Source organism: Bactrocera neohumeralis, chromosome 3 (assembly GCF_024586455.1).
Source record: "Bactrocera neohumeralis isolate Rockhampton chromosome 3, APGP_CSIRO_Bneo_wtdbg2-racon-allhic-juicebox.fasta_v2, whole genome shotgun sequence".
Lineage (NCBI taxonomy): Eukaryota > Metazoa > Arthropoda > Insecta > Diptera > Tephritidae > Bactrocera > Bactrocera neohumeralis.
In genome coordinates, this window is record NC_065920.1 from 5,723,017 (window position 1) to 5,737,379 (window position 14,363).

The window sequence follows — 14,363 nt, forward strand, 5'->3', positions numbered from 1 at the left end:
CCGCAAGCGGTGGCAAGAAATATTGCATTCATATGAGATGAGGGAGAGAAAATTAAAAAGAGAAAAGAAAATTAATATAAGCTGCAAGCAAATGAACACAATTGATATTTTTATTTACAATGTAATGCGCGCAAATTACTTTCCCATTTCATATATTAATTAAAGTGAGCAAACAAGTATTATTGCGGAAATGAGAGTGCCTTAGAGGGTTGGAAATTAATACAAAGGCAGAGCTTGTAATGTTGCCGGTAATGGATTTAAAGGCTTTAAGTAAAATTGAATAAATTCAAGCTGAAGATTTTTTTAAATATTTTATAAGAAAAAATTATAAATATTTAATTTTTAAGGAAAAAAAAAAAAAAAATTAAATATATTTTATGACTGTATCATATGCTAATTTAACTTAAGTGCTAAATATACTTAAAGCAACCTTTTAATTCAAATATTTAGGTTTTCATAACAACTATTTACTATAATACCTTGGCCATCGCTGATCAAAAGGTAAGCCTTACTGCTATACGAAATCAAATTAGAACAAAAATATTCTCAAATTTTATCTAAAGTGTTATTTCTGTGCCGGCATATATGCAACACTAAAATTTTCCGCCCCAAAAAGGATATTTACACACTTTGCGTGCACACGTGGCGTATACGTAACCACCTTCCCATAACTAACACTGCCCATAAGCAATAGCTCAATAACGAAAGGTAGCCTTTAATCAACTAAAAATACATTTGATACTCAAAATACCAATACTAACGCCAAAAACAAAAACAAAGCACCAACACTATTAATGGTCACTAAGCCATTACAAGGGCCAGCGAACACGCAACACTTAGTCTGCCTACGAATTTTACGAAATTTGAAGTTACTGTTTTTATTCTCGCCAAACTCAAACTCAAATTCGAAATTGCCTTATGATATACCGACCGCCTTAATTAAGCACTACACAGCACCGTGCTGCGCTTGCAATGCTAACAACCGCGCTACACTTAATGTATACATTCAATACACGCTGCCATTATTGTTGTCCACTGCAAGAGACACTGTAGTTGAGACACAATGAGACAATACCTTACCAGTTCAAAAATGAGCTCTTTCTCATCCAACGCCTTCAATTCGTTGCGTGACAAACGTTGCGGCCGATAATAGCCCATTGTGCCGAAACTGTGCGCCGTCTGCCCATGATGATGATGATGATAGTGATGAGCACCGAGTGTACTCGTGCCATTGGCAGCATTATAGTTGCCATTGCTAGCGCCAATGTTATTGCCATTACTCCCACCGCCAATGCCGCCCATATTGCTGCTGTTTGTTGAGCAATCATTTTGTGTGCCTACACTTAAGAATGTCGGTGTACCGTCAATGGTGTTGACAATTGGCTTCAGCAGACCGCCGCGTTCAAATTCATGTGCTGATATTTTTCTGCAAGCCAAGTCCAATGATTCGCGTATGTGTGTGTGTGTATGTAGCGGATTCACGTGCGCAGCGAGTGTTTAAATTGCCATTGATGCCAAGAATAACACGCCAACGGCCAGTCACATTCATGGAAATTCATGGAAATTATTACGAATCATCAAGCAGAAGTGTAGAGTCACAGAGAAGAAAATATGAAAAATAGAGAAATTAATTTTCTTTAATTCATAAGTCATGTTTAGTTCTCAATAAGCGATAGCATTGCAATGCTCTAAAATGTACAATGAGCTTAATTAAGAGAGGATGAAACTAACACTCGAGGTTACTAGTTCTTGTATAAAATATATAAATATATTTAAAATACAACATTTGAAACTATTTTTGGTTTATTCAAGTACTGATTAATATTAAAATGGAGAAATTTTCGATCGATTTTTAACAACAAAAAAAAATAAAATATTTTAAAAAGTAAACAAAATAAACACAATAGTTTAATAAATAGGAAATATTTTTCATAAAAAAATATTATAAAAACAAACAACAATAGAAAAATAAGTTTAAAAAAAACAAAAAAAGTTATATATATTTTTCTCAAATTTACAATATTAAAATAAAAAAAAATTAAAAAAACCAAAGAAATAAGAAATATAGTTTACAGAATAATGATACTTTTTTTATTGTCAAAATTAATTTTCCGGCCGGAAAAAGTACGAATTTTTAAAATCTGAATTGAGCTTTCCGACTCTACTACGAAGCCATATTCAAACAAGCTTGATTAAAAACAGCACAGTCCTTATCTATCGCCAAATTTAAGCCAGCAGAGGGCAGTATATCAACGGATTATAACCACAATAGGATACACCACAACAAATATATATGTATGAGTGCACACAGTTGAACGTTGGCTTGAGGCAGCACTGAAATAATTTTTTGCGGTTAGCAACTCAACTTTTCTGGGCCATTACACCACTTATCTGCTAATATTGCCTGCCTGCCACTCAACAAAATGGCTAAGTAAACATATAAATAAAAAAACAGAAAGCAGAATGTCAGAGTACACTTCATCAACTCGAAGCCTTGCCGCACCAACACCATCGCATAAGCCAAACCAATAATGGCACACATATATAAATACATGCATGGGGTGTGTAGCCGGCACTTGCGTGGGTCGCCGTTATTATTGTTGTTGTACATTTATTAAGTACCAAACAGCAAACAGCTGTGCGTTGAAATGGAGGACAATCAACCGTAGATAATAGACCATAGAACATAGGCAACAAGCCTCTGGCAACATAACAACAGCACAAGAGCGCTGTGGACAAACAGCCAAGGCGTCTAAAATAGTAAACACATAAAGGAGGAGCAGCAGCACTAGTGCTGAAAAAGCCAAAGGGCGGGAAATGAAATATGTGCGTTGTATAGGTCAAAAAATCATGCTTGGCTTATAACAGGGCGTAGCAAGCGTCTATCGGCTATGCTAAGTCAGCTATATTTAGCTTTTATCATCGATATAGTACAATACATTTATTAATAGCATAATCTGTTGTAGCAATATTACAAATTTCTCATTAAAAGGATGTCAGTTTCGATTTCAATGAAAAGGTCTGGCTGTATGCAAAGCAAAGCACCTACGCCCACTCAGCGATTACTCTAGAAGCTGGGCAACAGTTAGGCGCTGCTTAACGGTAAATATTGATGTATCGGCAATTATTCACACATATATATGCTGATTTATGAGATTATAATACGAGTGAATATATGGCTCATATAGAGCATAGCTCAAGCTGCTTATGTAATACACTGATTTCTCTTCGTTTTGATGACAATATCTGGCAAAAAATAGTCTAAGTGTGGCTTAGTTTTAAAGACTGACTCTAGAGGGTCACAAAAATAGTTTTAAAGTGAAATATTTATGTGCTTATGCGGTGTACGGTGACAAATTTGGGTTTTCACTGAAAAAATCTGCAAAATTTCTCATCAGCCATTAGATAATACCTACATTTATTTAAATATGTTTTGTACATACTTCTTTGTGATTTTTTATTAATAAAAAATAAAATAATTTTTATTTTAAAATAATATTTTTTTTATATTATAAATAAATAATAATTTTATTTTTTTATTCCTCCACAATAATCATTATTTCTTGTATATTTTTCTGATTTTAGCAGTTTTTAAATAAAAAATATTTCCTGATATATAAATGTACAAAATTAATATTTTAACTCTGATTTCGACTTACCTCACCGGCGTTGTGGCTCCCGATCCACCTCGTGATGAGCAACTCTGTCCATTTGTATGTGTAGGTGAGCCAGTCAGCGAGACATCATTGCCAGCTGTAGTGGCATGTGAAACGAGCCAAGCATCAACTACCTGACGTGTGGCTTTTCTGCAAAGAACAAACATAAAAAGTTAAAAAATTGGTATCAAATTTTTTTTTTATATAAAATGTATGAAAATTAAAAACAAATGGCCTTGTAGAAGTGTGGGCGAATTTTTAACGGAATTTTGCAACACGAAGGTTGTTGCTGTTGAAGTGGCAGAGAATATTCCTCAAATGATTTCGATGAAAGGTGGCGAGCTGACAGTCCCTCGCCACTTCGGGTCCGTTCCGTTTACTTAGACCCAACTATAGTGGGAACGATAGTATCGATCTGTCGCGGGTTTGGGTTTTTTACTTATAAATATATATTAGAGCAAAAAAATCTGTCTCACAGAAAATTTAATATTATGTTCTTCAACTCTACTTTATTTTATTTTTTTATTACTTTCTTTCTGAACTTCTCCTCACAGTTTTAAAATTTCTAGTTTAAATAGTTTTCTAATACAAATCACTCTAAAGACAACTTCAAAAAATAAATAAATAAATAAATAAATAAAAAATAAAACCAATTTCATACGTTAAAAACAACATACAAATGGAAAAGCTTTGAAATGAAAGCAATTTTGTCACACAAAATACTAAACTGCTTCTCACTTCGCAAGCAAAAATGGAAAAGGAACAGGAAAGCTATCAATCACACTCAAGACTTCTTCCAAAACCAAAAATCAACACTTCAGTGAGTTCAAGGACAAAAATGTTAAATTCTCAAACTTCTCTACAGCCAATTATAGGCTATTTATTCATGATGCATATATGCGCACAGCTTGATAGGTCCTTTCTACGCTTGAAAACAGCAGACAAAGTCAACTTCATTGAAAAACATTGCAGCTGAGTGCACTTCAAAACCCATAGCCAGCAACATAAAAGCCAAACACAACAGAGTAAATATTATTTTATTTTATTTTAGATATTTTACTGTTGTTTATTGCACACACAAGTCTGTTTGCCTATCGAGGCAGCTGCATTGCCGACCGCAGGACGAAAATAATAAATTTTGCAAGAACAAATCAAAATATGACAAGAGCATGACAGCGTCAATAAATCATTCAAGCTAAATAAAATAACAAGATGACACACACTTGCATATACGCATATGTGTGTATGTTTTTAGTAAATAAATTGCAAAAATTCGCACATAAATATAATGCTATTGCCTGCCAAAAGCGCAGAAATTGACTGCAGTGACCCAAATTTCAAAATTTTATCTAAACACATAAATTGTGACACTCGCTTGTTCTTTCGTTACTCGCTTATTGTTTAGTTTTTGTTTTTCCAGTTTTTGTTTTTGTTTTTCTAAGCGCTTACACTTTTACCGCAATTATTTCGGCAAATATTTGCACAGGCTCACAAAAGTTGGCTCTGAACTTGGCTTGCTATTTGTTGTTGTTTATATTTTGTTGTTGTCCAAATGTTTATTTTTTGTTATTTTTTTTGCTCTTAAGTGAGCAGTAAGCAAGTGGCTTTACAGTTTTGCCAAAGCCTAAACCTAAGCTGCGCCATTGTTCACTTTCCACTTCATAGAGGTTACTCATACGCCATGGCGGCAAATTTATTCTGTTGGCAAAGTGGCTACATTTTATTTTTTTGATGCAGTTATGATTGTATGGAATACAGGTTATAATTATACGGTATTTTATTCGTCTCAAACGTACTCTTATGTACCGCTATATGCCACTATTCTTAAACAGTTGCATTATAGAGATCTTGGATTACTTAATATTAGTCAGCAAAGTTGTGTTGAAAAACTACGTTGAATATTTTATGAATAATATATTTATGAAAGTTTGCTGAAAATTTCGAAATCAAGGTAAGTCATTATTTGTAGAGCCATTTATTATATAACTCACTCATTTCCTTCCAAGTCTTCTGTTCAAGATGCTTACTCTCAATTTTTCAAGTGCTATGTGACTAATAATTTTATATAGAAACTTTTATTTGTTATCTAATTAACTCTCCGACTCCAATTATGCGCCCTTCTCTTGAACCACCACCATAAAAGGACCGCTCTCTAATATGCATACATTTTCCTAATTTGCAAACATTTCCTACATTGCGCACGCTTTTCTAATAAAAGTCAAACACAAAGCTATAAATAACCATCTTATACAAAATAGCCAATAATGTCGCAATATTTGACACCCCGCAAAAACCCAGAGAATATATACATATATATATATAGAAAGCAATCACATTCGCCAGCTGCTGTTGCTAAATCTCACCCAATGCGGATTTATGCAAATCAGATGGACAAAAGCGCACAAAAATGTCCATAATTTATAACCAATATACTCACAAGTGCCCACATACATGCACAGACATCGCCATAAATACAAGTACATCTACAAACACATGCGCATAAGCTCAACCAAACTCTGCGAATTTCACGCCAAACTGATTTTGTTGGCCACTGTTTGTAGCAAGCAAACGGCAAATATATATAAAAATATTTTTAAACACCATAAAAGAGCATTAATGCACATTCCTACATTGCTGCACACGCACATAGCATATACTCCCTTCTTTTGCCCACATTAATAAATTTTCTTTTTATTAATGGCCAATTTATGGGGTCAGCTTATTCGGCTTCCGCATGAAAGAGTTTCCACTTTTCCGCTTATTTTTTTTGCTTTTTGCTGTTTTGGTTCTTTTTTCTGCATTCCGCTCAATTTTTTCCCCACCTTCTATTAAATCTTCACACTCACAGCATTGACGCTCGCGCCACATCGCTTGCCAGCAATTGAAATTTTATATTCATGCGCACTCTTTCACACTTGCCTGAATTTTTTAACACTTTAATACAATATTTATTTTCATATTATTGCATTTTATTCAGTTATTTTTATTTCAACTTTGCGTCACTTTGGTCTCATATTCCCTTTATTGCTGCGGCGCGTGTTCGTTGGCGGACTCAATATCATTTGAATTCATTTCACTTATTTACATAACGAAACATTATTACAGCTGCTCGTGTTGTCGCTAATAAATTGATTGACATTGTAATATCCTTTAATATCCTGATTCCGTTGGACACAATTTATGGAAGTTCTATTTTTATGCCCACCTTTCACCTCTCATACTTCTTAGTGATTTTGTGTGCGGTTGGTTTTTAGATGCATGTGCGTATTATTGGTGGTAATAGGATTGGTTGCCTCGGGGTGGCATAAGGAAGTTATCAAAATTAATGTCGCTCTTGAGTCAACATGAAGTTTTTCAGTGTTCTCTTAATAATTGGTTTGATAATTGATACAAAATTGATAAAATAAATGTTTTTTGTAAGCAATTGTTTGGGCTTACTTGCTGAACATTAACTAAATAAAGCTTAACTTTTTGCCATTTTGTCTCTTAGCAGATTTCAACATTTGGATCTTCTTAGCAGAGACACGTACCAACTTCTTAACGATAAAAATTTTAAGCGTAAATTTGCAAAAGATCGATATTTTTACCAATCAAATATATAATAGTGAATTAGTCAGACAATTATGGCATTTTTACAACACCCATTTTATACAGTTAATTGTTTAACCTTACTTGCTGAATATGAACTGAGTACAGCTTAATTTTTCCCTTAGCAGAGACACAAACCATCAGCTTATTGAGAGGATTTCTAATTAAATATTTACCAGAGGGTCTATTTTATACTGAAAGGATCAATAGAAGTCAACTGTAGTGATCAACTTGGAAATAATTTCCACATTTGGGTCTTCTTAGCAGAGACACATACAAACTTTTTACTTAGGAAAGACACGAATCATCAACTAAGGTAGAGGATTTCTAAACAAAAATTTACGAGTGAGTCCATTATTTACGGAGAGGATCTATAGAAGTCAACTGTAGTGATCACCTTGGAAATAATTTCCACATTTGGGTCTTCTTATCTAGACGACAACGATAACAATGAAAATTTTAATCATAAATTCGGGAACTCTTTTTTTTATTAAATAAAACTAGAGCACGAAATTAATCAGAGACGCTTAAGTGTCAAGTTTTACAAATTCGGCAGAGAAATTCCAAAAGTAAATTTACGAAGGGATCGAACTTATACTTAATATATCTAGTCAATTACAATAATACTCTTGGACAGATGTTGGTTGGCCTTGCCTTCTGAATATGTTAAAAATAACTCAATTATTTTAACTTTCTTCTTCAAGACGTGTACCAAGTTCACGTTGAAGGGATTTTGTAAATAACCCTTTTTTTACTAAACGAAACTGGAATACAAAATTAATCAAGCATTTATGAAATGCTTACGCGATAGATTTTTTATATTAAACAGTTTGGCCGTATCTGGTGAGTTTTTCAGAATAGCAAATAGTACAACTTTTTCTTTAACCAAGACACGAACCAACTTCTTACTGGCAAAAGGATTGACACTTTAACCTACTCTAAAACTGCTATTACAGATACTTATGTGATTGACGCAAGTAAAGGTATCAAATTGGATCGAAAGTAGAACAGAAGGGTTTTAAAAATTTTATAGCAATACATAAAGTAAATTATATAAGTATATTATAAAGCCTAACCTTTCTTCAAACATAGGTTCATATGTTGGATATCTTAGTCAATTTAAGTAGACAAATTTTCTTTGTGTTCGTTTCCATCGAACTAATTAACCTAAAATGGCAACTGTATGTAAACCTATTCATTTAATATTTATTCACATTGTAAACCAGAACTGCCTTTTAAAGAATTAAAATAGCTTGGCAGCTAGACAGAAGACTTCCAATGAGAATTGTCAAATCATAAAATTCAAATTAAATCAAAAGCTGAATACCGACTTGACAACCACTTGGTTGCCTTTTGCATACTGTTGCCAAGCAATGATAACTACATAAGCAATTAACATACACAAATGTACTACATCGCTATATACACTCCTGTTATTATGTTATGAGAGGAGTTGCAAAGCAAAAAATATACAATATTAGTACTTTGAGGTACATTAACGCGCATATACCATTCCCTCGCATGCTCTGCATATAAATATATGTACGAGTATATTAAGCTGTATTGTCAAACTCACAATAGACTCGTAGTTATAGTAATGCTATAAATATTTATACAAAGAAGCTTAAGAACCCAGTTTTGCTCACACAGCAGCACACATATATTTATTTACTCTCGCATTTAAGTTCCTTAAGCTGCTGCTTCTTCTCATATAAGCACGATTATTAGGATTTTCTACAAGGTCGAGCTTAAGACAATCACTTCGAAGCGCTGCTGTTGCACAACTCTTTTATACATTTAGCAAGCTAATCCTTTATTTGCTTGTATTTATTAATTTCTGAGCTCATTTGCGCTCAACCTCGGCATAATCACGCCAAGCACCTACCCTTTGGCGTGAGCTGCAGCCGCTTACCTTATGAAATAATCCTGTACAAATTCTTGATTCTCATCCATCCACGCCTCCATGCGCGCCTGTTCGGCATCGTAGCCCTTTTGTGTGGTATGTTGCATGGTGTGCGGGTTTTGTTGTGGCTGTTGGTGATGATGATATTGATTTTGTGTAGTTTGCAGTTGCAGGGGGACACCGGTACGCTGATTTAACGCATTGGCGTTTTCAAAGCTGACGCACCCTGTGCCCCCCTGCTCCGCCGCTGGCATACGACCGGTGTGATGGTAATGATGTGTTTGTGTTTGGTGGCACTGCGCACTCGGCTCCTCAATGCTACGCAGCTGTAGGCCTGCAAGAAAAGAAGGATGGAGGGGATTAATTATTGAGTCACTTAAAATGACTAAATTTTGAAAAAAAAATTAAAATTTTTGTTAAATTAACAAATCTTTTTAGATAAAAATGAAAGATATTTTTAGAAACTTTTTTAGACGTTTTTGGTTTGTGTAAGTCGCTGCTTGTATTTGGAGTAATATTGAAAGTAGTAGGAGTATGCGAATTAAGTACACGGGCTTTGGCGCAGATTTTTTAATTTCCACGAATAATGGTTTAATCTAACATCTTTTGCTGAGATTTGTGCCAATACGTTGGTATATTTTTCTAATTCCACTTTTTTAAATTTTTATTGCTTTTATGTGTTATTGATATTTCTAACGGGTGATCTAAGTACAGGTACTATTTTCATTAGCCTTTTCTTGACAGATCACGCGTGTTTCGTTTCCATCATGTCATTTTTTAGCAGGACGCTCTAAAGGAAGGGCCAACAGACAGTCCAAACTCCAATTAAACTATTTATGAAAAATATAACGGTAAATTTGCACATATATGAATATCTACATTTATTATATACACCTTAAAACTACACAAGTGTGCCCTGGAAGCTATATCTGTAATAATTCACGTTATTAATGAAGCCTCCCCGCAGAGCCACAAATTCTCGTCATAAGCCCCCCCGTTAAAGAAAAAAAATAATACTCCAAAAAAAAAACTCTTTTAACATACACCACATATACCGCAAATATGTATGTATACCCCTATCATTTATACCCTCGCACCCTACAAGCACTATTCCATAGTGAACAAACTGCAGTTTGAGTGTATAAAGGATTAAATAAAATTTGTACGAGCAAAGCTTTAGCAAGGGCAAACCACTAGGGTGCGACACAAATTGGGTTTGGCAGCAGCAATAACAGCAAAAACAATAACAAACCAACGGCATATCACACATTCCCAAGCAGCCAGAAAACTCGTTAAAGTCATTTGTGCCACACTAACAAGTTTAAATTATTTTTATACGCCAGCACACATACATACAACTGCATATGTTTGTGAGTGTGATGCATATGAATACATAAATGGGAAAATGCAAGCACATTCATATGAGCAAATTTTATTTCTCCGACCATTGCAGCACTCAAATTAACACACAAATGTTGGCTGTAGTATTGGCATATACCATATATGCAGATATGTACATATACACATACATATTTACATATATATTTCGCATACGAATCAAAGTTGTGTGTAAAAAAGTTTCCTGTTTGCGTTTTTGTAGACTTTCCATCACTGCTTCCTGCATTTTTATACTCTCGCAACAATGTTGCTAACGAGAAAAACATAACGGTTGTTTGTAAGTCCTAAAACTAAAAGAGTCAGATATAGCGTTATATATACCAAAGTGATCAGGGCGACGAGTAGAGTCGAAATCCGGATGTCTGTCTGTCCGTCCGTCTGTCCGTCCGTCTGTCCGTCCGTCCGTGCAAGCTGTAACTTGAGTAAAAATTGAGATATCATGATGAAACTTGGTACACGTATTCCTTGGCTCCATAAGAAGGTTAAGTTCGAAGATGGGCAAAGTCGGCCCACTGCCACGCCCACAAAATGGCGGAAACCGAAAACCTATAAAGTGTCATAACTAAGCCATAAATAAAGATATTAAAGTGAAATTTGGCACAAAGGATTGCATTAGGGAGGGGCATATTTGGACGCAATTGTTTTGGAAAAGTGGGCGTGGCCCCGCCCCCTACTAAGTTTTTTGTACATATCTCGGAAACTACTATAGCTATGTCAACCAAGGTCTACAGAGTCGTTTTCTTCAGGCATTTCCATATACAGTTCAAAAATGGAAGAAATCGGATAATAACCACGCCCACCTCCCATACAAAGGTTATGTTCAAAATCACTAAAAGTGCGTTAACCGACTAACAAAAAACGTCAGAAACACTAAATTTTACGGAAGAAGTGCCAGAAGGAAGCTGCACTCAGGTTTTTTTTAAAAATTGAAAATGGGCGTGGCGCGCCCACTTATGGACCAAAAACCATATCTCAGGAGCTACTCGACCGATTTCAATGAAAGTCGGTATATAATATTTTCTTAACACCCTGATGACATGTACGAAATATGGGTGAAATCGGTTCGCAACCACGCCTTCTTCCAATATAAAGCTATTTTGAATTCCATCTGATGCCTTCTCTGTATAATACGAGTATAAACATTAGGAACCAATGATGATAGCGGAATAAAACTTTACAAAAATTCGGTGTTTGAAAAATATGTAAATGACGTATTATGAAATCTCGATTATCACTTTACCATGCGAGAGTATAAAATGTTCGGTGACACCCGAACTTAGCCCTTCCTTACTTGTTTATTTTATTTTTTTTTGATTTTTTTTTTTTTGCCGGCACCCTACCTTCATATAAAACACTTACTCGTGTGTGTGTTCGCAAATTTGCAAAAAAAACAAGCAAACTCAAGCACACACTCAGCTCTCGTATGAAATGAAATTTTTATGCATTGGTGTGTGAAAAGTTAACCGTTAGCAAAAAGTTCCTATGCCACTGATTTATTTTTTGTTGCAGCGCATTTAAAAGCGATAAAGCAGTTAGTCGGCGTTGAGCTCTAATGCATTTGCTAACTTGCCAGCAAACTTGCATTTTTTGTTGTTGTTGCAACCTTTATTTGCCAAGTTGATTTTACACTTACATTAACAAGCCACGAATTTTTGTTGCGCAAAAGTGCTTAATTACAAATCTGTGAACTTTCTTTGAGTACTTCGGTTTGGGAATTTTGCATTAAATTCCGTTTAAAATTTGTTTTTTTTTTCGAAAAAATGCTACTTTTTGCTCTCAGTAAAAGTATAGAGAATAATTATAATCTGAGTTACTTAATTAAAGCAACTAACCCTTTATGATTATATTTTTTCATATCAGAAATTTCCTGTTAATATTTTTTTTTTTTTTATTTTCAACAAAAAGTCTCAAAGGATTAATTCTAGTAAATTTAATTTAATTAAAAAATTTTTTTTTGCATAAACTTCAATAAAAAGTTTCAAAAACTTGCTCTTTCCTGTAAATTTTTTTTTTTTTTAATTTTCAACAAAAAAAAGGATTAATTCTAGTAAATTTTATTTAATTAAAAAAAATTTTTTTTGCATAAACTTCAATAAAAAGTTTCAAAGACTTGCTCTAGTAAAATTTTTTCAAAAAAAAAAAGTTCAAAAATAATAATTTCAAAAAGAGTTTAAAAAAAAGTTTTTCAAAAAAAAGTTCAAAAAAATTTGTTCATTGTCTCAAAATATTTTTTTACAGACCAACTGGTAGAGACATAGTTTATTCTATCCCAAGAAATTTAATTTTCTACCTTTATTTGCTGACGGTAATCGGTGACTATAGCATACTGTAGCACATATCCGCTTAAGATTTTAACCATAGCTGCACAATAACACTATCTAGTAAACTTTTTACTATTTTTACTATTTTTTTTTATTATTGCTTATATTTTATAAACCATTTACTGATAATTTTTCTTGCGGAAAAATTTTAAATTTAAAATTTTATTAATTCTTTTAATGTTATTTTTAGTTGTTTTTAATTTTTCTACATTTTTTGTTTTAAGATTTTTAATTGTTTTTAATTTTTTTTTGTTTTAATTTTAACTTAAAAATTGCACATATTTCTAGAACCACCCATTCACTTAGAAGTCTTTTTGGAAAAAATTTGTCAAATATTTGCTTTCTAAGAAAAATTTTGTATCAAAATGTGATGTGATTTCTACAAATAAGTACATATATGGTTCAAAATACTTGAAAGAAAAAATTCTTACACGTTGAAAAAATATTTAAAATCCAAGCCTTTTGTAGAGCCTCAAACTTTTTTCAGAAACTGAAAAATTTTCCCAAGTGCTTTTTTATATCCCAACTATAACCTAAAACCACTCAATAAAACACTTTAAAATCTCGCACTGCATAAAAAAAAATTCGCACATACTCAAATATCCCATAAATTTTTGTGGTCACCACTTTCACCGACGCCAAAATGTGCTGGCAGCGCGCATAACTGCATTTTCTCAACGCCATAGCTATGCCGTATGTGTGAATATGTGTGTGTTTAGCTAACGTTCATTCCCGCATGTAACTTTTTTGTATGCAGAATTTTATAGAGAGATATTTGTGCTGAAGTATATGTCAGCGCATATCCTGTAACGGTGCTCTTTTTTGCTTTTTTCCACCAGCAAACATGTATGCATGCCAGCGGCATTCCGCGCTGTGACATCCTGTTGGCCTTTTTCGCGTTTTTGCGTGTGCCATTTCTACGTTACGAGTATTTGTGTACCGTTGGCTTTTTTAAAATATCACAAAATATTCGCGAACTGGCATTTGAAGCACTTTGCCGTTTTAGTAGTGCACTTTAATGCATACACAGATGCGGCAGCATACACATTTTAGCAGTTGAATTACAATTTTTTTTATATGATTTTCATTTCGTTGCACTCAAATTTTATTTTATATAATATAATATAAATAGAACGGAAATTACAGCAGTTAGTAAAGCAAAGCAAAGTGCACTTAGCAGCGCTGACAAAAATGTTTACAGCCATGAAAAATGAAAGAGACACTAACATTGTGCATTATTGAAATGCGTCGAGGACGCCAGTGGCAATATCAGATTGCAAGCGATTTCAAATGCACCTTGTTAACAAAAAATTTCGTATATACCGTTTTATGCTAGAAAGTAAATATAAATTTTTGCAAATATGTTGCTCATACGCAGTGTAGGACAACAATTTTGTTACCTACGGAGATAAACCATACCATCTCTGACTTGATTTATGAGCAGTAGTTGTTTGCTGTTATGTTTACCTAATAATTAATTATTCTCCTCTATGAAGA

At 33.8% G+C, this 14,363-nt stretch overlaps 1 protein-coding gene across 6 annotated transcripts in view; it reads right to left on the bottom strand.

The window, feature by feature from the left end:
- LOC126753198 (dual 3',5'-cyclic-AMP and -GMP phosphodiesterase 11) overlaps positions 1–14,363 on the bottom strand; it is a 171,862-nt gene that overhangs the window by 20,203 nt on the left and 137,296 nt on the right. For all 6 annotated transcript variants that reach the window (XM_050464442.1, XM_050464441.1, XM_050464443.1 and 3 more), the window contains 3 exons: positions 9,157–9,481; positions 3,660–3,806; positions 1,081–1,426 (listed from right to left, as the gene is read on the bottom strand). In XM_050464442.1, the coding sequence (XP_050320399.1) occupies positions 1,081–1,426; positions 3,660–3,806; positions 9,157–9,401 (738 nt within the window). In that variant the 5' untranslated portion in view covers positions 9,402–9,481. The remainder of the gene's footprint in view (positions 1–1,080; positions 1,427–3,659; positions 3,807–9,156; positions 9,482–14,363) is intronic.